At 47.6% G+C, this 23791-nt stretch overlaps 1 protein-coding gene across 1 annotated transcript in view; it reads right to left on the reverse strand.

Moving 5' to 3' along the window:
* CCDC83 (coiled-coil domain containing 83) overlaps nt 1-23791 on the reverse strand; it is a 186756-nt gene that overhangs the window by 139482 nt on the left and 23483 nt on the right. The window contains exons 3-4 of the mRNA XM_078656235.1: nt 2832-2916; nt 380-548 (exon numbers count right to left, since the gene is read on the reverse strand). Of these exons, the coding sequence (XP_078512361.1) occupies nt 380-548; nt 2832-2916 (254 nt within the window). The remainder of the gene's footprint in view (nt 1-379; nt 549-2831; nt 2917-23791) is intronic.

Below are 23791 nucleotides of genomic sequence, written 5' to 3' on the forward strand. Positions count from 1 at the left end.
TTGCAAGTGCCTTAATGTCGATTAATCATAGCAGGATTTTTGTGGTGAAGCCTGGATTATTTTAGCATCTGTTTGCTTGCTGATGTAACTGTCATATTATAAAAGCCAAAAATAAAAATTATGCAATTTAAACTATTTACCATTGAGTGGATATATACAGAATATAAGATTCTGATATATTTTATCTTTATTCGTACTACACAAATTCATTTAATTTTATTTCTTGATCTTGGTATTGTTAGGGTTGAAAAATAAGGTCTATGTCGCAATTTCCCTCCATATATCCCTGTAATTTTGTATTATTTTTGTTTCAAAATTTCCTTTTTAGAACTGCACTTAAAATAACATTAAGTATTATCAGAATACATTGAGCCGTTACCTTCAAACTTATGCCCCATGGTTCTTATATATTCCCATTTCTCTCTAATAGCCTGATCAACCTGATCTCTGTTAAAAACCTCCTTTGTCGCCAGTTCATTATCCTGTTTCTTCGCCTCATGAAGAAGATCCCTGATGTGTATCAGTTGTTCCGCCTTGAGCCTATCATTCTAGAAAAGAAAAGCAAATCACCATAAATGTGAATGAGAAACAAAATGCATAAGAAGTTATATGAATCCTTAAGTTGAGGTAAGCAGGAATAATGTAGTGTTGACTTTCATACCTAGTAAAGAAAAACTGAACTGGTCAACATGTGTTATAAACCCAATAATCCTACACCTCCTCCTACCTGGCTGACAAGCTCAGCACCTTCGACGAAGATTCTTCTGTGACTCTTGTCACGCCCGCAGGCAGGACATCATCAGACTGAAGGTGAAGAGGTGCAAAAAAGGAAAAAAGCAGGCCTACTCCAGCTACGCACCAAGGATCTGGAACAATACCCCTATGTCCTGCCCTGTTCCAATTTATGAAAGGTCTGAGACGCACCTCTGTAAACAACAGTACATCAAGATGCAGGAACAGTCTGCTTTTAGTCTTAGAAACGAGCTAAATCTCGAGTAACAGGTCTGATTGTGTCCTCTGCCCTGGACCTTGTGTAGCACTTCACTCCCTTTTGACTAGGTTTGTACTATATAAAGAGACACAAATACATATTTACACGCCAGAGGCGTAACGAAAAGTGAGGGGGCCTCCCTGCACGGTACTTAGGGGGGCCCCCTCCGGGCTCAATCAGGAGCTCTCCCGGCCAGAGTTCAGTGCCGAGGAGGCCCCTTGGAGCTAGGGGCCACCCCGCACCGCGTGGGCTGCGGGGGCCTGTGTTACACCCCTGTTACACGCAGGAGCAAGTATGCCACGGTTTCTCCTTACCGTTTGTAAACGGTTGTATGACTAAACAACGCAGGGAAATACTTTGCATGTCTTTGCACCGCATTTTCTACCCTGCATTTCTTTTAGAATGCATATGCTTTTACAACGTATGCCCTTACCACACACTGTTTATATCTATAATTATATATATATATATATATATATATATACAATGTATTTGTGGAGGGAGACCACCCCGTACCACTGAACTTACCTTAAATGCATGCATTGTAAAGGCATAAGCGTAAAAAACATGTGTGGTAAAAAATGCAAAGTAAAGGCACAACGTGTTAACACATCTTTGTAAAGGCTGTTTCCCTTGTAAACCAGGAACCTCATTTAGAATGGAACCTCCAACTTCCTTCACGGATCACTGACAGAATATTAGATACAGAAATATCGAGTGGGCAGAATATTGTGTCAAAAATATCGAGGCCCAAAATATCGAGTAGGTAAGTGCAAATAGTGAAGCATAGATTTACTATTCCTAACTCCACATCTATGTACCTTGAGGAACCTATATCGCAAAGGTACATAAATGTGGAGTTATAGATATTAAAACTTTGCTTACCTATAGAAACTCACCTTCAAAATATTTTTTGTCTCTTTGTCCCACTATATTTTTGTTCCTTTAATCTTTCTAAATACCTCATTCACACCCTTTTAACACATTTGAATGGAATGACATCACAGCGTAAAACAACTGTCATGAAAAGTAATGTTAGAGCTGCTGGATTAAAACATTTTTTATTACTTTTAAGCTTTTCGGACAATAACATAACACGAGGCATGTACAATTACCAAAATTGAAGTTACCTCATTGTGTAGCATCAGAGGTAAAAGACACATATCTCTCGAGATAACAGAGCTACAGGGTGTATAATAAAATTTCAACTTAATTTCCTGTACAGCAGGTGGGAGTGAAAAGGCGCAAAAGCATCGCATTAATTTAACTTTTTAAACATCTTTTTTAAACATTAATTATCTCCTTAGAAGATATCTATGAGGTAATGCCCTCTACCACACTTGTAATGCCTTTTTGGTCCAATAAAACGCTTTACAGCCTATATCAGCCATAGGGGAAAATTTTTCCAGATAATACTAACAAATGTAAAAATGCTCTCAGGGAAAGCAGAGTCCCTTTGATCTCAAGTGTGGCAAGTCTGCAGTGAAAAAGTAAAGCTTTAACCACCGCTCAAAATGCCTATTTTTAATTGTCGATTTTCGGCTTGGACTTCAGTATTATTAGATTATTTCCTACCACGCCATGGTCGTCTTTACCGCAAATTATTTTCTCAAGCCCCGCAGTTAACATATTAAATGAGTTCTAGCTATAGTGTTAATAACTTAATTGCTACATGCTATTTAACTTGGGAGGTGTTTGTTTTGTGCAGCTTTGAGATAATTGCAACTGTGTCTTAAAGAGATAGCTACCTCGCGGAGGAAACCTTGAACCTAACTCAACTAGCAATTATATAAACATTGTAAACAGGAATAACATTTAAACTACCAATAGCTGTACTTACCCTTTCTTTATAGCGTCTGTTTTGTTCTTCAACATGTTTTACTTCTTTGAGATATCGCTCAATTTCAGTGTCTTTAATCTGCAACCTGGTGAAAAACAATAGAATAAAACCTCAATAAAAAAAAGTCTGCACTTTAGAATTAAAGAAAGTAGTAGAACGCAATGCAGAGGGTCATAAAGTTCAGCTTCATGTCTGCTGTAAGAAATAGCACATGTGCAGACCAGGGAGTTGTATGTGATCTTCCGCTGAGCTCCACAACTTGACACTATCAGGGTAGGCTATTGAATGTGGGGTGTTTAAGATTCCCTACTTGTAAGGGTGATGCTCTGCTGTAGGTTCTCAGCGAGCTGTGCCAGAGGACTCAATCTGCACCTCAACTTTCACACATCTAGAATGTGTCTGTAGCACCGTCTAACAACTATTTAACATGAGCATGTGATCAGGCATCAACTGGTGGATAATATATCGTATAATATATTGTGAACAGAAGCTTTGGCTTTTCTCACAGTTTTCTGTACCACAACATACAAGTAGAGAGAGGGTCTGAGGGCATTTAGAGACCTAGCCTAGGTTTACACCCCCTAAACAGTATGTAGAAAACAACAGAAACCTAGGGGTCTAAATGAGAAACTATCTCAGTATGTCACACTGGTCTGAACAGTACCAAAGATGACTATCAAAGATTAGAAGAAAGTGAGACAAACAACAAATAGAATGTCCGTCGTGGTTAGTGAGTAGTACCCAAGAGGTATTCAGAGGATTCCCATCAACATCTTGCAATGATCAAATATCATTTGGTTATCCATCATAGGTAAAAGGATCTCTTGATCACTGAGACCATATAAACACCTCGTACCATGGCTGGGTCCTTCCCATAAACACTTGTTTACCAAATAATCGAGATGATGGGTTATAGTGCAGTGCAAAAAATTATAATGGTGGTGGGTGATAAAACAGGATAGAAGACAGAAGAAAAAGTTTAATAAGAATCTGCCTACTTCCTAATTAAAAACAAGAACAGTGCAACCTAGCAGTGTTAAACAAATAACTGCATAAAAGCCAACATGTTTCAGCCTTGATGGGGAAGACCCAAGGCTTCAGATGTTGATGGGAATCCTCTGAATACCTCTGACCAGTGTGACATACTGAGATAGTTTCTCATTTAGACCCCTAGGTTTCTGTTGTTTTCTACTCACAGTTTTCTGTGACATGCTTTGGCTTTAAACTACAAGCTGAGCACAAGTCGCTGAATTTCACACTGCTATGTGGGGTGCCACAGGGCTCGTCGTTGAGCCCTACCCTTTTTAACATCTATGTTGCCGAACTGGCAAGGCTAATCAGATCTTTGGGTTTCACTGCTATTTCATATGCAGATGATACCCAGATTGTGGTTTCAGTGACAGGCTCTCCAGACGAAACGGCGGCCCAGTTCCACAGATGTTTTCGCCAGGTGGGGGACTGGTTGTACGCTAACTGTCTGAAGCTTATGCTAGCAAGACTGAAGTCCTACTTTTTGGCAAAAACACCAACTTCTGGAACCCCAGGCTGAGGCCTCCAGAGTTTGGCCCACTTCCCTACCCAAAAGATAAGGTAAAAACCTTGGGGGTGACATTTGACTCTATGCTCTCTTTTGAAGGTCATGTCAATCAGGTCACTTCAGTCTCCTTCTTTACTTTGAAAATACTGAGAAGGATTCTCCCATTCATTCCAGTTGACTTGAGGAAACTGGTTGTGTCTGCCCTTGTTCTGTACGGAGCTGACTACTGTAACGGGCTCTTTATGAACCTCCGAAAAAAGTGGCCCAACAAGTTGCAGATGGTGCAAAACGCCCCAGCACGTCTATTGCTAAACATACCTAAATATTCATCGGTCTCCACGATGCTCAAAAAGCTGCACTGGCTGCCAGTGAAAAGGCGGATAGAATTTAAGGCTCTCTGCATTGCATTTAAGCAACTCATGATGCGGGGCCAGCATTTCTTTGAAAGAACTTGCAGCGTTATATTCCTACCCGCCAGCTCTGCACAGCACAATCTTACAACCTGGTAGTTCCCAGGTTTAAAAAGTGTGCTTGAGGTGGAAAGAGCTTTTTGGTCAGGATGGCCCAGCTTTGGAATAAACTGCTGATGCAGATTAAGAAAGAAAAACGACTGTTGCCATTCAGGAAGGCTTTAAAGACATGGCTGTTCAATCTTTGAGCTGTCTCTATCGTTCCTATCTGTTTCGTGCTGAGCTAGTGCCATGATACCTTTGGGTGAATGTTTTGCGCTCTACAAGTCTCTTTTTCATTTCATTTCATTTCATTTCAATGTAGTGCTCAACATCCCAATGTTCTAATATCCCCCAAGATGTATCTTTCCTTACAGACCCTACATAATAACTGCCAAGGGAATTTACTTTGGCATTTTCGTTCATTATAAACACGATTCAGTTCAGTGGTACGACATAGGAATAGATTTAAATCCTTCCTATAGTCTCAAGAAAATGTATTCCATTTGAAATGAAACTCTTTGAAAGAAATGTCCCAGCAGGTCACACAAACTCAATAACTCGCTGTCAGGATAGCTGGTTCACTTTTATCCCTCGAAAACTACAAAGAGCAGTGAGACATGAGCTGGATTTCTGCCTTGAACATGAAGGCTTTGTTCTGGCATGCCTCGTTAGTAGGGTGCAATCCTAAAACTGCAGGGCGGGCTGCTGGCTGGCTCGGCTAGCAGAGATCAGAGCTAACTGCAAACTGGTTCTGATAGCTAATGGCAGACTCTGGGGCCCACGCTTTCATCATTCCATTTATAGAACAAGGGTCACTGACTTTACCCTGTGGAACGCTGCCTAGAATTCTACCGAGAAGCAACTATTGCCTAAAAAGTTAGGCCAGGAGAGGGAACAAAACTTACAAAACAGAAAAACACTCGCAAACTATGGGCTTGTAATGTATTTATTAATCACGATGCAGTCAATGTAAACCTTTACCCGATAAAAGAGAACACATTGCAAATATAATAAAAGATGAAAGGCAAGTGCATCAGCAAAGAACGCAGTTTGAAACATGTCTAAAAATACTGCATGCTATCAAGATTGAACCGGGACCATGATTCAAAGACACGCACACCAGTGCCAATCGTCCATTTCAATCTTGTTGTTAATTGTGCAAAACATGCGAGAGAAAAAAGGCAGTGCATGAGAAATGCAAATAGAAAAGGGGAAGCGTCTGGGGGTATGATCTTCAGGTTGGTTTTATGCCAGCTTTAAGTAGCCGATGGTAAACTTTACCAGGCAGGCTATTTATTACCTGGACACTCGATCCTTGCAAGCACAAAAGAAGGGTGTGATGGCAAGATCTTATTCCATGAGTAATAAAGATGTTACGTAAGAGCTTTCTGTGTACAAATTGCAAAATAGGACATATGCATAGTATATGCAAAAAGGTTTCTTCTGGCCCCTATCACAGCCTGCATACCGGCGAACTAGGTATTGAGGCCGACGTCGGCAGCGCATCATTTGTTGGTGTTCGTTCAAATCTTAGCTCTAAACACTTGAATCTGTAAAAACCTTGGATTTATTCGAATAATTTTCTCTGTGGAGTAGGCGATTTGTGTGTATTTTCAGCCGGTGCTTAATCTGTACATAAATAAGTACCAGGCCCTCGTCCGGAGGCCATCACAGTTTGCACCACACTCGGCCACTGAAGGAACAACAAGTGCTAACCATCACATTGCTACAAGTGTGAAAATTCAGACTGTTCGACGCCACCAACGCTTTAAGAATGGGGTGGGTGGAAGGTATTAATTGTCTTTAATGTATATTGAATTAAAAAAAAAACAGTTTTTCTGCTCATCTTTGGGTTGCACAAACGACACCACCATGTGGCAGCTGTCATACCTGCAGGTTCTGGCAATTAAGGGCCGGTGCCGAGCACCGGAAACCACTGGCTCAAGTTAAGCTGTGGTTAATGCATAGCCATGAGTGTTTGACCTTTCAAAAGCATTCCTTGCCTTGCGCCCACGATAGTACCTTACTTTGTTTGTTCATTGCGAGTTAAAAAGCATTGCGGGGTAAGTGTGCTTCCCAAAGATGTTGCAAGTCGAGTGCCCTAGAGCCTCACTCACTTCTAGCATGGGCCCAGCAGATCGTTTTACTGTTTTCCTGAATCTTTTTCCAGATAAGTGATTTTACTGTGTCCGGGGCACCCATTCTTAGAGATGACAAATACTTGAGAAGGGCACTTTGTTGTTTCAGTCCTTGCTCTTGAAGTTCGAACTAAAAACAAATTTGTGCAGGTGAGGTATTCTGTGGAAGGTGGAATATGATGCGAAAGCCCTTACTTAGTTTTGTTAAAAAATGGCCTTAGCTTTCCCAGGAAGGCTACTGATCCGTAAGCTAACATTGTTATCAGTTTAGCTTTGATTGCCACCAGTATTGATTTCCAAGTTGGCGTGGAGATTTTACTGAAAATATATGCACCCAAGCCCAATAGTTGCTCCATCTAATTTTCTCCTTAGTAGCACATTTCGACCCTGCGTGTCGATCCTAGTTTGCAGCACAGCAAACGTGACAGTAGCCTGTAGCCATATCGCAGCGGCACGCGCAAAAGTGGAGTAGGATGTAGAAAAGATTTCCCCCGTCCATTTCTTACGTAGTTTCCGAGTCTCATGCATGATGAGGTGGGTGTAATGTGTGCTCAGTGCCTGTGCAACTGTGCCAGAACCCTAAGTCTCTAATAAACAGTACCCATGCCCGCACATTCCAAGTGATGATGTTAGAAGTAGACTCAAACAGCTGGTGACTGCACCGACCCACACAGCCGGACACAAGCTCAACCCCGTTTTCTCAGCCAGCGGGAACATCTCCTACAGCCAAACCACCTGACCTTTCTGGATCAACCAACACTGCATGCACTTTGATTTCACCATGCCCACCGCACACTACCAACCTCATTGCCCTCCTGGCGCAGCTGGATCAAGGCACTCGAAGAACGTCTCATCGACCTCCTCGACACAACCACTTCGCCAACACCAACAGAAGCCAACACCGCTGCACGCAACCTGCACTGATAGATCTCCAACTGCGCTGACACTCTGGCACCCTTCAAGAAGACACCAGGCAAGCAAAACTCCAAGAAAGCTAGTTGGTTCACTCCTGCCCTCCACAAGTCCAGACGCTCCTGCCAATGACTCGAAAAGAGATTGAGGAACAACAAAACCCCAGAAACATATGCAAACCTTCAAATCTGCCATCAACGCATACCAGCTCCTCCTCAAAACCACAAAGAAAATGGCCCTAAAGGAATAAACACCAATGCACACAACAGCAAAGAACTCTTCGGAATCGTCAAGGAGTTCGCTAGGCCCAACAGTGAGACCACACACGTCCTACCCTCCCAAGAACTCTGCAACAAACCTGGCACCTTCTTACACCACAAGATCAGGCAGATCTATGACAGCTTCGACACCAAAGATCCCGCCACAATGCCTGTCACCATTCTACGCAACCACACCGCACCTCAACAGATCCTGCTCAGCTAACAAAGCAATTCCTAGTGGCAGGCAAAAACCTCATGCCTTTCAAGATAGCCCACAACAATGAAAAAACATTTTACCAAACCCAGTCAGACTACTACCCGAAAACCATAAAGGGGGGACACTTCACATCAAGAGGAAACGCATGTCACTCCAATAGGGTTCTAAAAAACTGGCACATTTGAAATCTAAGAATTTCCCCGTTAGAGATGAGCTTTGTGTCACTTCAGCCTCGCTTTGCCTGACCCGCATCCAGTATTGTTTCTTTATCGTCATTACAGATGGAATCAGTTCAGCAGTTGGATTTTCCCGAAAGGATTGCAAGCCAATGGCCATTAGTAGTTTTTTCACATGTCTAAGCCAAGCAATCCGTTTAAAGGTATTAGCCTCTGGAGATTAGCAACGTGCTTTACACAAACAACAGTATGGGTGTTTATATGCCAGCCAGGAAGGGAGTGTCAGTAGGACTGCTTGAGAGAAAGTGGAAACATCATTAAGGAACAGAGAAAGCAGGGTGGGAGCCAACACGCAGCCTTGGCGGACATCTTTGTTTATTGGACATCTATCAATTAGGTTGCCTTGGCTGCCCCTATGAACCTGCACAAAGTTGTCCTCGTGCATGCGAATCAGGATAGTTAAGATGTCTGAGGGCATGCCCATGGCTTTTAGCACCCGCCACAGTTTGTTACTAGGGACCAGGTCGAAAGGGCGATTTAAGATCGACAAAGGAAATATAAAGGCTGCCCTCTCCATCACCACTGTCCTCCAATATAAGAGGAGGAAGTGAAAAACCTGGTCCACTGTACTCATCTTTTTGCAAAATCTTGCTTGGAAGGGTGACACAATATCATCACTGATGATCCATTCTTGAACCTTCCCCAAGATTAAATGGGCAAATAATTTTTGGACACAGTTGATTAAACTAATTGGCCTATTATTTGATGGTAAAGATTTATCACATTTCTTATAATCTAGGATGACTTCAGCTCCCTTCCAGGATTATGGTATAGAGGCCCCTATAGCAATGGCATTTGACAGGATCAGTATGTACCTGGCCCATTCATCTCTGTAAAAAGGCATTTGCTGGAATACTGTCAGGGCCAGGCTACTGCACTCAGAGCGTGGAAAACATCAGCTAGCTTAAAAGTGAGGGTCGACAAAGGAGAGGGATTAACCATGCAGGGCGTGCCTGGGTCTTCTTCTATTATGATAGTAGCGGGGCATGAAGAATACAAACGATTGAAATGATCAACCCAAACAGAGGGGACAATATGATTATGGGGGTAATCCCTTCCCCATTTAACTATGGCCCCGAATTTAGTAGAATCTTTTGAGGCAGAGTCCAGTTTCAGGTCTAGCCACCTTCCCTTGTCCCAAGGCTTTTTCGTTAGTATCTGTGGTAGTTTATATGACTTTCGTGGGTTAGGGTCACTCTCAATCCTATTAGTTACAATCAAATTCTTCATAAGGGGTCATAATTGTAAATCTATTTAGATGTAATCTATACGACTACAGTGAGCAAGATGATTAGGGGTACAAGCCCCTCTCCTTTCTGATATGGATCTACAATTTACTGCTCTTAGCCCAGAGTTCAGGGAGAGTGCCTTCATCTGCAAAGCAGCCTTGGTCCAGAATCTAGTAGAATCTTTTGAGGCAGATGCCAGTTTCAGTACAAAAGGGGGTGGTGATGGACGGAGCATCTGAACCAATCAAACACTCACACCCAGTCAAAAGATCTGGGTTTAATCCATCACCGTTCTTCAGCCCACTCTGCCACCCCATTTCAGACATGGCCATATGCAAATCAGACTGACCCTGTGCCTCATGGGAACAGTCCAGCCCGAACTGCCAAGTCATGCCTTCCCTGGACCGGAAACAAGCTTCCTAGGACCGGTTTCTGGCATTTCAGCTGTCTTCAGCCAGGCTTGCTTGAATCCAGTGGCCAAGCGAGCAAGGGACTCACGTCTGAGCATACCCTGCCAACTTATGGCGAACAAAGCGGTACAAAAGGGTGTGGTGATGGACGGAGCATCTGAACCAATCAAACACTCACACCCAGTCAAAAGATCTGGATTTAATCCATCACTGTTCTTTAGCCCACTCTGCCACCCCAGTTCAGACATGGCCATATGCAAATCAGTCTGACCCTGTGCCTCATGGGAACAGTCCAGCCCAAACTGCCAAGCCATGCCTTCCCTGGACCGGAAACAAGCTTCCTAGGACCGGTTTCTGGCATTTCAGCCGTCTTCAGCCAGGCTTGCCTGAATCCAGTAGCAAAGTGAGCAAGGGACTCACATCTGAGCATACCCTGCAAACTTATGGCAAACAAAGCAGTACAAAAGGGAGTGGTGATGGATGGAGCATCTGAACCAATCAAACACTCACACCCAGTCAAACGATCTGGGTTTAATCCATCACCGTTCTTTAGCCCACTCTGCCTCCCCAGTTCAGATATGGCCATATGCAAATCAGTCTGACCCTGTGCCTCATGGGAACAGTCCAGCCCGAACTGCCAAGCCATGCCTTCCCTGGACCGGAAACAAGCATCCTAGGACCAGTTTCTGGCATGTCAGCCGTCTTCAGCCAGGCTTGCTTGAATCCAGTGGAAAGTGAGCAAGGGACTCACGTCTGAGCATACCCTGCCAACGTATGGCGAACAAAGTGGTACAAAAGGGGGGGCCAGTTTCAGGTCTAGCCACCTTCCCTCATTCCAAGCCTTTTCACTCGTATCTGTGGCAGTTTATATGACTTTCTTGCTGGGCAAATCAAAGGAATATTGTTTGATCTAAGTGCCCGACCCGGGTTCCTGCATAATCGCCTACATTCCCCATTAAACAAAGTACAGGCTTTGGGTGTTTTTTTCTGTGAGGAGGAATTCTGGGCAACAAATTAACTAAGGCTTTTTTTAAAGAAAGTATTATGCATATCAACAATTGCTTCATTACCATTTGGACCCGAGCCACCTGCTTTCATTTCTGCTAAACAAACTTGTAAGTCTTCATATATAGCCTCCAGAAGGTCAGGAGAGTCTACCACCTGCGTCCATTTAATTTGTCGCCTGTCATTTGTAGGAAATAGCTCCCTAGTAGTGGTCATGGTGTATGGGATTCTATCTGGCTTAGGGTAGAAAGATTCCATGCTGAGACACAGTGGGTTAGGGTCACTCTCAATCCTGTTAGTTAGAATCAAATACTTTATAAGGGTTCATAACTGTAAATTTATTTAGATGTAATCTATACGACTAGAGTAAGACAGATTATTATGGGTACAAACCCCCCTCCTTTCTGATATGGATCTATCTTTTACTGCTCTTAGCCCAGAGTTCAGGGAGAGTGCCTTTATCTGCAAATCCGCCTTGGTCCATTTTCTTATTGGAGGCAGATCTAACTAAGAGACGCCCCAAGCTTCATCTACCCCTTCCACCAAAAAAACACCATCAATATCTAAGGGCTCAAAGGTAGTACTTAGATTCCCCGCTACTATCAGGGGTGAATTGCTATGGCCTTTTCCCAGATATTCTTCTAGGATCGCAACTGTTTTCCACTTCAGGACACCGTTGATCTCTCTGGCATATATTATAAATATCAACAGGACTCGTTTACTTTGTCACTATGCAAACTGCCAGAATATCCAAACAATCACTGGAGATGACTTGTACCTTGTAGGCCACGTCTAATCTGATCCAAATTACTAGTCCTCCGGTTGGTCGCCCAGCTAGACCACATGTAGCAGGAATCAAAGAGTTTAGGTAGCCAGGCTTTAAAACCGGTTCCAAGCACCAAGTTTCCTGTGACAGGCTTATGTTGTAGAGTTCGATAAAATTATTCCAATCTGGAAGAGCAATTTTAGATTTTAAGCCAAACACATTCCAGGAAATTATAGATAAAGCATCTACGGCCCGATCAATAGAGGCAAGCAATCAGTGGTCAATTGGTGGAACGTGAAAAAGTCGGTGCAGCCAATGGTGTAGAACCTTCTGGCCAATCACCATCATTGACTCGTGTCAGGTCATCGGGTAAGGTGCTTTTGGCGTTTGGAGAATCATCTGAAAAATAGCGCTCTTGATTTTCTGGTCAATCAACAGCCAGAGTAGACGTTCTCCGGAGACGTGGGGATTAGGAGTACCCTTATCACAGTAGTGATACTCAGGGCGCCTATATTTAAAGCTGATGTTAGTGCTAAACAGGGAATAAGTCTGCACATTGAATGCCACTAAATTGTCAACTAGCTCTCTATTTAGGACAGTTAGCTCAACATATTCAAAGTAAGTACCAGGTTGAGTATAACTTGTGGCTCCTAGGATGTCCTCCCTTATGAGTGATCGGTGCCCTCTCACCACATGGATCCAATGAATAGTTTTATTTAATAATGTATCCTCTCCTTCCTTATGGTCGAAATTTTTGAGTTTTGGAATTTTTGTCAGAAATATTGAGTGGTTGCAGTTAGAGTGTAACATGCCCCAGTGAGAATTAACAATTTACACTGGTGTTATGGTGACCTTTCTTATTTCCAGCTTCTCTTTAAGATTTAACGAGGGATGGCTAGGTCTACTGGTTCTTATTAGCCAATCTCAGTTAGCAAGTTCTCACCCTTCCTTCTCTTCTTAAGGCATCTACAGTTTGTTCACAGGGTTTGGTTCTTTAATCAGCAGCATATTTCAAACTTAAGAAGCCTCAGAATCCTCCCTCAAGGGATGCTTATCTTGAGGTTGTGTGGAATCATTACCCTTGTTGGCAATATTGATGATTCTCATATTTTGCTGTTTGATCAGTGTGAGCAGGTGTGGAAAAAGACGAGTTGAAGCATGGAAAAGTTAACAAGTAGCTCCCAAAGCCAGCATTTAAATTAACACTGGGGCCTGGCTAGTAATTAGGCAATCACAATTGTTATGTGGAATGTGTGTACCATAAAAATCCTTATGTAGATTGTCCAGCCAAGAGAGTAGGCCCAGCTCAGCCTCTTCCAGTCTCTGATGGGCGCGGACGGGCCCGCCCTTGGCCTGGGCGCTTTTTGCTCATGTCCCACACAGCGGGACTGTCACGCGCTTCAATAATGCTTAGTGGCTGCAGGTGTTGTTGGAGGAGGGGATTCTGGGACTTGGGAATCCCTATCCGCAGCAGAATGTGGCAGCTCTCCCCTTCGCAATGTCAGCACTAATGGTGATGTCTCCCCGAAATGGCAACAGTGACAACCAGGTTTAACCCCCGACACAGGGCCAAGTAGAGTGATGAAGGGTCCAGTGCAAAATGAAATCCACCAGGGACTTTGATATAACTGCTTGCAGCAATCCTAGGTGGCACTTGTTCCAACCCTTATCACATAATCCATATCGAACATTAATTAACCTAAAGCAACCATTCTACAAATGGTACATTCAATCTTTGTAAGTTATCAAAATCATCACTTCTGACACTACCAACCTCATCTTTGACACTGTAAATTTCTCTCATATGCAGCCCTATAAATTATGAATTGTCTTTAAGTAAAAGTTTTGACAAGAAATAGCAGTGTGGAGGATGAAGAGAACGCGAAATCTTTTTTGCCACAGTACTGGGTTGTTTACTTTTTAGTGCTGACAGAGGAATAAGGAATTCATTTAATGGCTCATGTTTTATGTTGAATATTAATCGTTGTTTACAGTCCTACCAAGCTCGGAGCTCGCACTAACACTCTTAAGTGGCCTTAGTGTAACACTGGAGCAGCTCAACAGTAAGTGTTGCTCTTTGAGCTTTGTTCAGTCCCAGTTGGGTGTGAGGGGGGTGCCTGTGCCAGGGACCAGTCTGCTGCTTATTTCCCTGGGCAGCAGGCTTTTGTTGTCGAGAGCTGTAGGGGCGTCACTTTTCCACATTACAAAGGTCATCTATCGGTGACTTTGCGTTATCACAGCTAAAGACACCACTTTCCAAGGACACCCAGGGCCGGACTGGCCGTAGCGGGCACCGGGCAATCCCCGGTGCGCCGCACGGGTGGGGGCCGGTTTTGGGACCTTGGGGCCGATTTGCTTACAGGGCCTTTTTTGGGACTTTGGGGCCTTCCCTGTAACAAAATCGGCCGAAAACCGGCCCTGGCAAAGAGCTCGGCGGCACCCCCAACCCCCGCCCCAGGCCGGTTTTGGTTCCCAGTCCGGCCCTGAGGACACCTGTCGGTAACTTCGCACCATTACAGTTAGATTTCAGAGCTTTGTGGGGATGCCTGTTTGCGGGTTAGCACCACTGCAGCCTGGCTTTAGAAAGGGACACATAACCCAAGATAGTGAATTATAGATTTACTCGGCTATTTTCAATATTGCTGGTTGCTGATAGATTGGCAATAGCCCGGGTATGGTTTTCTATAAAACCATCCTGTTAGAACCGGGGGTCTCTAGCTGGCAGAGGTAAGTACCTTAGACCAAGTAGGGACCCCTGCTTCCAGGCAGGGTGAAGGAATAACCCTCTGAGATAACCCCTGCTCACCCTCTAGGTAGCATGGCACGAGCAGTCTAGGCTAAACAGAGGCAATGTGGATAATATTTGCACTTAACACAACAACAATCCCCAATCCACCACAAACTGAGACCACACAGGTAAGTATAGTTTATAAAAATATATAACTTTATCTAGTTTCAGCAAGGTAAATACGATAGTTGCACAATAATCACTTTATCACTCAAAGGTTGGTCTTAATCTTAATGGTTGCAGTTAACATCAGGAAGTCTCTGTATCAAAAACGATAGTCTCAAGTCTCTGGCTTTCTCACTACCCAAAACGAGGGATACTGATTTCTTTGATGTAAGCTCTGAAAGCGAGCAGTAACCACAATGCCCACGTGTAATTCTATCTATGGGCTTCAAGCGCTGTCAATACGCTTCTCTGCGGGGCTCGGGGACTCTTGCTTTCCCCCGGTGTCACCTCGCTCTTTCTTGAGCCTCAGGCGCCCCGGGCCGTGCAGATCGCCCGCGTCCCCGCCCCGGCCGGTCCCCTGTCCTCTCCCGCCCGCTCTCGACAATCCAACGAGCGGCGGGGGAGGTGGTGATGCTCACCTTATGGGGGACGGCTGGCCAGGGGTGCGGGACGCCTCAGATTCCCTCGGCGAGGTCAGCTCTCGCGGACGGGTCGTCTCCTCTCCTCCTTCTCTCCTCGCCTGGGCCAACCAATCCCGTCGCGGCTCTTCTGACGAGCCCCTCTGAGCGCGAGGCCGCCAACCAATGTCAGCGCGGCTTTGCCGATGACGCTACGCTCCACGGGCCAATCCCGCCGCGGCGTTAGTGAGGGGGCTCGGCTCTCTCAGCCAATGGGAGCGCGGCGGCTTCGATCTTCGCCGCTGCAGCTCCTGAACACCGAGGCAAGTTGCTGGGGGTGTTCCTGGCCCCGGGCCGCGATGGTGATTTGGCGGCAAAGGGTTTTTGAGGGCGCAGGTCACGAATAGACCCCCCTCTCGGCCTCACCACCACTTTGGAGCGGATTTCACGAGGGGAGGCACCACAAGCCTCCGACCCTCGCTGGGAATGTTCCGATGAGCACACCGATCCCTTCCTCACGCTGCGCAGTCGAGTACCACACATCCCAGGTCACCACAGCACGATCTACAGCTGCTTTTGTCAAAGCTGTAGGAACCTTTAACCCTGGGTTCCCAACAGGAGGCCAGCTCTTCTCAGGCCCTTGGAGATTCAAGTTGCAGACACAGCACACAGCAAAGTCTTGGCAGTTTCAAGCAGGCAGGGTCACCGCACACAGCGAAGTCCCTTTCTCCTCCTCAGCTTTCAGTTGCACGGCAGAACAGGTCAGCCCTTAGAGCACACAGCAAGGCAGTCTTCCTTTAGTTCTCCAGCAGTCCTTCTTCCAGCAGAGGTTCCTTCTTGATTGTAGAATCTTAGAATCTAATCTTCTGTAGTCATGGGTCCTTCCCTTATACCCCTAAAAGTCTTTGAAATCCTTTGAAGTCTCTTGTGCAAGGGGGCCCTGGGCCCGGTCTAAACCAGTTCTGGGGGTTGCGGAGCGCTGGGTGTTTCTGGTTTTCTTCTTCCTGACAGCATCAGGGTCAGAGGTGCCAGTTTGGCCGGCAGGAGGGGAAGCCAACATGGTGGTCAGGCAGGCACAGCCCGGCACTGTCAGGCGCTATCTTCTCCTGCCTCCCGGGCAGCAGATGTAGCCTTTCATCCACGGGTTGACTCCGACCCCCTCCCTCTGGGGGCTCTGCTGTCCCTGTCACCCTCAGACCAGACAGGCATTCCACAAACAGACCCAGGCACACAGAAAGGTTTTTAGACAAGAGAACAGCCACTTTCTAAAAGTGCTATTTCCCAACACAGGATTTAAAAACAACCTTCACTAAAAGATGTGTCATCAAATTCTGAGTTCAGGGATATCTTTCACTTATGTCCCATCTTGTTCCTATGAGGAGATAGGCTGGTATCCATTGGGACCAGCTTCCCCCATGTTATTCTATGGAGCAAGATATCCTTACAGCAGCGAGCGCACAAAATGGCTGCTGCCCACTACCAGAGCATGTGACCTGCACTAGTACATGCTCTACCTTATCCATACACTGCACCCTGCCCAGGGGGGGTACCTTGAGCCTTCCATAGGGGTGACTGATGTGCACAGACAGGGAAGGGTTAGGCCCAGCCAGTGGGGACACTGGCCAGGGGGACATGGCAGTCACTGACTGCACGCAGGCCCTGCGCTGGCAGGCCTGAGTCACCTTTTTAGGGCTACTCATGTGGGTGGCGCAATCTGCGCTGCAGGCCCACTAGTAGCATCTGTCATCACCAGCCCTGGCACACACAGTGCACTTTACTAGGGACTTCCTGGTGATACAAATATGCCAATCAGGTATATTCAATCAATATGACAATTTACAGAGGTAGCACTTACACTCTGGTACTGATCAGCAGTGGCAGAGTGTCCAAAACATCTAAACCAGCAAAAACGAAATCCAGCACAGCATCAAAAATACATGAGTCAGAGGCAAAAAGATGGGGGACAAACCACGCCAAAGGTGTCAGGTCTAACACGTGTCCCCTCCAGCTGAAAGTGGGGAGAACTACCCAACCTCTTGGGAGTCCTCATCACTAAGGCGGAAGAATCTGGACAGACCGTCAGCATTGGCGTGTTCTGTACCAGGGCGGTGCTCCACCGTAAAGTCCATCCCCTGTAGGGAAATGGACCACCTCAGCAGTTTTGGATTCTCACCCCTCATCTGTATTAACCATCTGAGGGGCCTGTGGCCGGTCTGAACACGGAAGTGAGTCCCAAACAGGTAGGGCCTCAGCTTCTTCAGAGCCCAGACCACAGCGAAAGCTTCTCTTTCAATGGCACTCCATTTCTGTTCCCTGGGGATTAGCCTCCTGCTAATGAAAGCCACTGGTTGGTCTCCGCCCTCATCATTGATCTGTGAGAGTACTGCTCCCACGCCTTGCTCTGAAGCGTCAGTTTGCACAATGAACTCACTGGAAAAGTCAGGTGCCTTAAGCACCGGTGCTGTGCACATGGCAGCTTTGAGGGTGTCAAAAGCAGTTTGACAGGCCTCAGTCCAATTCACTTTCCTGGGCTGATTTCTAGATGTCAGCTCTGTCAAAGGGGCTACAATGGTGCCATAACCTTTGACAAACCGTCTGTAATACCCGGTGGGACCTAGAAAGGCTCTCACCTCCGTCTGGGTCTTGGGGGGCTCCCAAGCCAGAATGGTATCAATCTTTGCCTGTAGGGGCGCCACCTGGCCGCTCCCCACCTGGTGTCCCAAGTACACCACAGATCCCTGCCCTATCTGGCATTTACTGGCCTTGATAGTGAGGCCTGCCTTCTGCAGAGCCTTCAACACTTCAGTGAGGTGTTGCAGGTGTTCCTCCCAGGTGGAGCTGAACACAGCGATGTCATCCAGGTAGGCTGCGCTGAATTGTTCCAGCCCCGCCAGCACCTGGTTGACCAATCTCTGAAATGTGGCGGGGGCATTTTTCAATCCAAAGGGCATAACACGGAACTGGAAGTGCCCCTCCGGTGTGGAAAATGCTGACCTCTCCGTTGGCCCCCTCGGTTAAGGCAATCTGCCAGTACCCTGAAGTCAAATCAAAAGTGCTCAGGTACTGGGCAGCTCCCAACCGATCCACCAGCTCATCAGCTCTGGGGATGGGGTGCGCGTCAGTCTTGGTGACCGCATTGAGCCCGCGGTAGTCCATGCAGAACCGAAGTTCTGGGGTGCCACTGGGGGTAGCAGCTTTATTTGGCACTAAGACCACAGGGCTAGCCCAGGGGCTGCTGGAGGGCTCAATAACCCCTAGCGCCAACATCTTGGAAACTTCTTCCTTGATGCTCGCTCTGACCTTGTCAGCCACTCTGTAAAACTTCTGTTTCACAGGCAGACTGTCTCCAGTGTCCACATCGTGGACGCACCACTTGGTGACACCTGGGGTCAGGGAGAACAGGGGGGCGAACTGACCCAAGACTTGGCGACAGTCCTCCTGCTGCTCTGGGGTCAGGGTGGGGGAGAGGACCACACCATCCACTGACCCATCTTGCTCCTTGACTGCCAAGAGGTCAGGGAGAGGATCACTATCCTCCTCCCCTCCAGCATCTGTAGCCATGAGCATAGTCACTTCAGACCTCTCAAAGTGGGGCTTGAGGTGGTTCACATGTAGCACTCTCAGGGGCTGCCTGGGAGTCTTCAGGTTAACCAAATAGGTAACCTCGCTCTTGCGCTCCACCACCTCATATGGCCCAGACCACTTGTCACGGAGCGCACAAGGCTCCACTGGCGCCATCACCCACACTTTCTGACCAGGGTGGAATTCAACCAGAGAAGTGTTCTGGTCATACCATCTCTTCATTTCCTCCTGGCTAGCCTCCAGGTTCTCTTGAGCGAGCTTCCTGAAGCGCTTGGTCTGGTTGCGAATGGCCAGCACATAGCTGAACACATCCTGAGGGGTTTTCCCACGGGATTTCTCCCACCCCTCCTTCACCAGAGTGAGAGGCCCTCTGACAGGGTGGCCATACAGCAACTCAAAGGGACTGAACCCTAAGGATTTCTGAGGCACCTCCCTGTAGGCAAACAACCGGCATGGTAACAAGACGTCCCATTTCCGCCTCATGGGCTCTTCCAGGCCCATAATCATGCCCTTCAATGTGCGGTTGAATCTTTCAACCAACCCATTTCCTTGAGGGTGGTAAGGAGTGGTGAATTTGTATGTCACCCCACACTCACTCCACAGGGACTTCATATACCTAGAAATGAAGTTTGTCCCCCTGTCTGAGACCACCTCCCTGGGAAATCTCACCCGGGAAAAGATTCCCATCAGGGCACGGCCCACCACTGTGACCGTCCTGAGCGGGATGGCTTCCGGGTACCGAGTGGCATGGTCCACCAAGACCAGGATAAACCTGTTGCCTAGGGCTGTCTTGGGGTCCAGGGGCCCCACGATGTCAATGCCCACCCGCTCAAAAGGGGTGCTCACCACAGGAAAGGGTTGGAGGGGTGCCACGCACTTCCCTCCGCTCTTGCCACTGGCCTGACAAGTTTGGCAAGATTTACAAAAGGCAGAGATGTGCTTCTTCATCTGGGGCCAGTAGAAATGGGTGACAAGCCTGTGATAGGTCTTGTCTTGCCCCAGATGTCCTGCGAGAGGCACGTCATGAGCCAGACCCAGTAGGAAGTTCCTGAAGCGCTCGGGTACTACCAGCACACGGGCTGCACCGGGCTCAGCGAACTTAGGCTCACTAGAAAGTAAGTCATCCTCCCAGTAGATCAAATGCTCTTTGGACCCCAGGCCTGCTGCCTGGTCTGCAGCCTGCTGCCGCACACCAATGAGAGAAGGGCACTCCTTCTGAGCCTGGCAGAATTCCTCCCTGGAGGGACCACCCTCTTGCTGCCACTGGGACAGCTCAGGCAATTTCCCCAGTTCGGCCACCTGCTCCCCTGTGGGTTCCAGGGCATCCCCCTCAGGGTCTGCTTCCTCCTGGACCGTGGGAACAGTGGGGGCCGGTTTCCCGCGCCCTCTACCCCTTCCTCTCTTGGCAGGTTCCTGGGCCATTGTTCCAGGCTCCAGTTCTGCTAGACCGCCCTCTCTGGCTGTCATTGCACGGGTGGACACACAGATCCACGCAGGCAATCCCAGCATCTCCAAGTGAGTCCTGTGCTCCACCTCTTTCCATGGGGAGCTCTCCAGGTCATTACCTAATAGACAATCTACAGGCAAGGCATCACTTACAACAATTTCCAAATACCGGAGACTTCTCCCCATTCAAATGAAACATTTGCCAACTTGCAGTAGCGCACTGAACTGTCAGATGCCACCACAGGCCGGAGTACCTTGGGAACAATTTGCTCTTCAGACACCCACCGACACCTGACCGATGTCACGCTGGCCCCTGCGTCTCTCAGAGCCTCTATTTCCTGTCCATTGATGGTCACCTTCTGCCCGTATTTCTTAGTGTTTTGGGGCAGCAAAGTTTCCTGGGCCATCTCTGGTCTCCTAGAGAGACAAGGGTCATCAATGCTAACCCCTTCTCCCCACTAGAAATCAAATCCCCTCCAAAAGCTACACTGGCCAACGCCGGAGCTGGAGCTGGAGCACCAGTGGGTGCTGATTTCTTCTTTGGACATTTGGGGGCAATGTGCCCCACTTCCCTACATGAATAGCAAGTAAGTGGGGCCCTTTTGTCCTGCGTGCCCTTATGGGGCCAGGACTTCTTAGGCTTGGGGGGTTGAGACACCTTCTCCTGGGAACCATTTTGGGGCCCTTTAGAAGACTCCTTTTGATTACCCATGTCCCCCCCACTCTTCTGCTGGGGACCCTGTCCACCTTTGGCTGGGGTACTTACCACCCCCTTGTGGACCCTGGTGCTAGTCCAGCGGTCCGCCTCTTTAGCAAGCTCACTGGGGTCAGTTAACTTGCTATCCAAAAGATGCTGGCGCAGCTCTGGAACACATAAACTACTTAAGTGCTCCCAACTAATCAAGTGACACAACCCCACATAATCAGTAACTTTGCTGCCCTTTATCCAACCTTCCAGTGCACGCGTGTACATACTCACACACTCCACCCAAGTACTTGAATCAAGCTTCTTGAAGTTCCTAAACTTCTGGCGGTACTGTTCTGAAGTGAGCCCATACCTGAGGCACAAAGCCTCCTTCATAGCGGGGTAGGATAAAGCACCTGTTGCTTCTAAGGGTGCCAAAACATCCCTCCCAGAGGCCTCAAAATGCTTCCACAATCCTGCCCCCCAATTCTTCTTAGGCACTACATTCATCGTTAAGGCAAGTTCATACGCTCTGAACCACGCATAAATATCCTCACCCCTCTGATAATTCTGTACCAGATCCTTTGGTATGTATACCTTACCCACCTGTACTGGTTGTGCGCTGCCACCATTAGAACTGGACTCCTCCTTTTTGGCTTTAAGGTCCAGCTCTCTCATGCTCAACTCATGAGCCAATTGGAGTTTCCTCTCCTCCAAAGCGAGAGCGTTTCTTCTCTCCTCCGCCTCTGCTTGTGCTTTGAGCTTAAAAAGCTCAATCTCATGGGCCCTAGCTCTCTGATTCTCCTCCAACTCCTCTGGAGAAATAACCCTACCGGAGTGGTTGCTGCCAGTCCTAGACCCTGGCCTCCTCACTGGCAATTCACTGGACAAAAAAGCATTCTCCTGTGTGCCTCCCTCTCCCATAGTAGCTTCTGGATCACCATGTTTGGCCTCCCACCAGGCCCTCAGAGCTTTCTGTAGCTCTTCCTTGTTTGCGCTGCCCTTCGCTGGGCATCCAAGCTGTTTGCAGAATTGCTTCAGTTGCTCCTTACTGTAGTTGAGCAACTCCTGAATTTCAAATTCAAGCTCCAATTCTACTCTCACGCTTGCCGCTTTCAGAGACATGATGCTTCCACACCTTTTCAACTAAAAGGTTTCACCAAAAAGAAAAAATCTTGCGCAACCTGTGCTGCTAAACTAGACTAGTGATGTACAAGAAATCACTGTAGGTCAAGTGCAATTATTAAATCAAAATCCGCACCGCTGTCCAACAATGTTAGAACCGGGGGTCTCTAGCTGGCAGAGGTAAGTACCTTAGACCAAGTAGGGACCCCTGCTTCCAGTCAGGGTGAAGGAATAATCCTCTAAAATAACCCCTGCTCACCCTCTAGGTAGCATGGCACGAGCAGTCTAGGCTAAACAGAGGCAATGTGGATAATATTTGCACTTAACACAACAACAATCCCCAATCCACCACAAACTGAGACCACACAGGTAAGTATAGTTTATAAAAATATATAACTTTATCTAGTTTCAGCAAGGTAAATACGATAGTTGCACAATAATCACTTTATCACTCAAAGGTTGCTCTTAATCTTAATGGTTGCAGTTAACATCAGGAAGTCTCTGTATCAAAAACGATAGTCTCAAGTCTCTGGCTTTCTCACTACCCAAAACGAGGGATACTGATTTCTTTGATGTAAGCTCTGAAAGCGAGCAGTAACCACAATGCCCACGTGTAATTCTATCTATGGGCTCCAAGCGCTGTCAATACGCTTCTCTGCGGGGCTCGGGGACTCTTTCTTTTCCCCGGTGTCACCTCGCTCTTTCTTGAGCCTCAGGCGCCCCGGGCCGTGCAGATCGCCCGCGTCCCCGCCCCGGCCGGTCCCCTGTCCTCTCCCGCCTGCTCTCGACAATCCAAAGAGCGGCGGGGTAGGTGGTGGTGCTCACCTTATGGGGGACGGCTGGCCAGGGGTGCGGGACGCCTCAGATTCCCTCGGCGAGGTCGGCTCTCACGGACGGGTCGTCTCCTCTCCTCCTTCTCTCCTCGCCTGGGCCAACCAATCCTGTCGCGGCTCTTCTGACGAGCCCCTCTGAGCGCGAGGCCGCCAACCAATGGCAGCGCGGCCTCGCCGATGACGCTACGCTCCACGGGCCAATCCCGTCGCGGCGTTAGTGAGGGGGTTCGGCTCTCTCAGCCAATGGGAGCGCGGCGGCTTCGATCTTCGCCGCTGCAGCTCCTGAACACCGAGGCAAGTTGCTGGGGGTGTTCCTGGCCCCGGGCCGCGATGGTGATTTGGCGGCAAAGGGTTTTTGAGGGCGCAGGTCACGAATAGACCCCCCTCTCGGCCTCACCACCACTTTGGAGCGGATTTCACGAGGGGAGGCACCACAAGCCTCCGACCCTCGCTGGGAATGTGCCGATGAGCACACCGATCCCTTCCTCCCGCTCCGCAGTCGAGTACCACACGTCCCAGGTCACCACAGCACGATCTACAGCTGCTTTTGTCAAAGCTGTAGGAACCTTTAACCCTGCGTTCCCAACAGGAGGCCAGCTCTTCTCAGGCCCTTGGAGATTCAAGTTGCAGACACAGCACACAGCAAAGTCTTGGCAGTTTCAAGCAGGCAGGGTCACCGCACACAGCGAAGTCCCTTTCTCCTCCTCAGCTTTCAGTTGCACGGCAGAACAGGTCAGCCCTTAGAGCACACAGCAAGGCAGTCTTCCTTTAGTTCT

Source organism: Lissotriton helveticus, chromosome 8 (assembly GCF_964261635.1).
Source record: "Lissotriton helveticus chromosome 8, aLisHel1.1, whole genome shotgun sequence".
Lineage (NCBI taxonomy): Eukaryota > Metazoa > Chordata > Amphibia > Caudata > Salamandridae > Lissotriton > Lissotriton helveticus.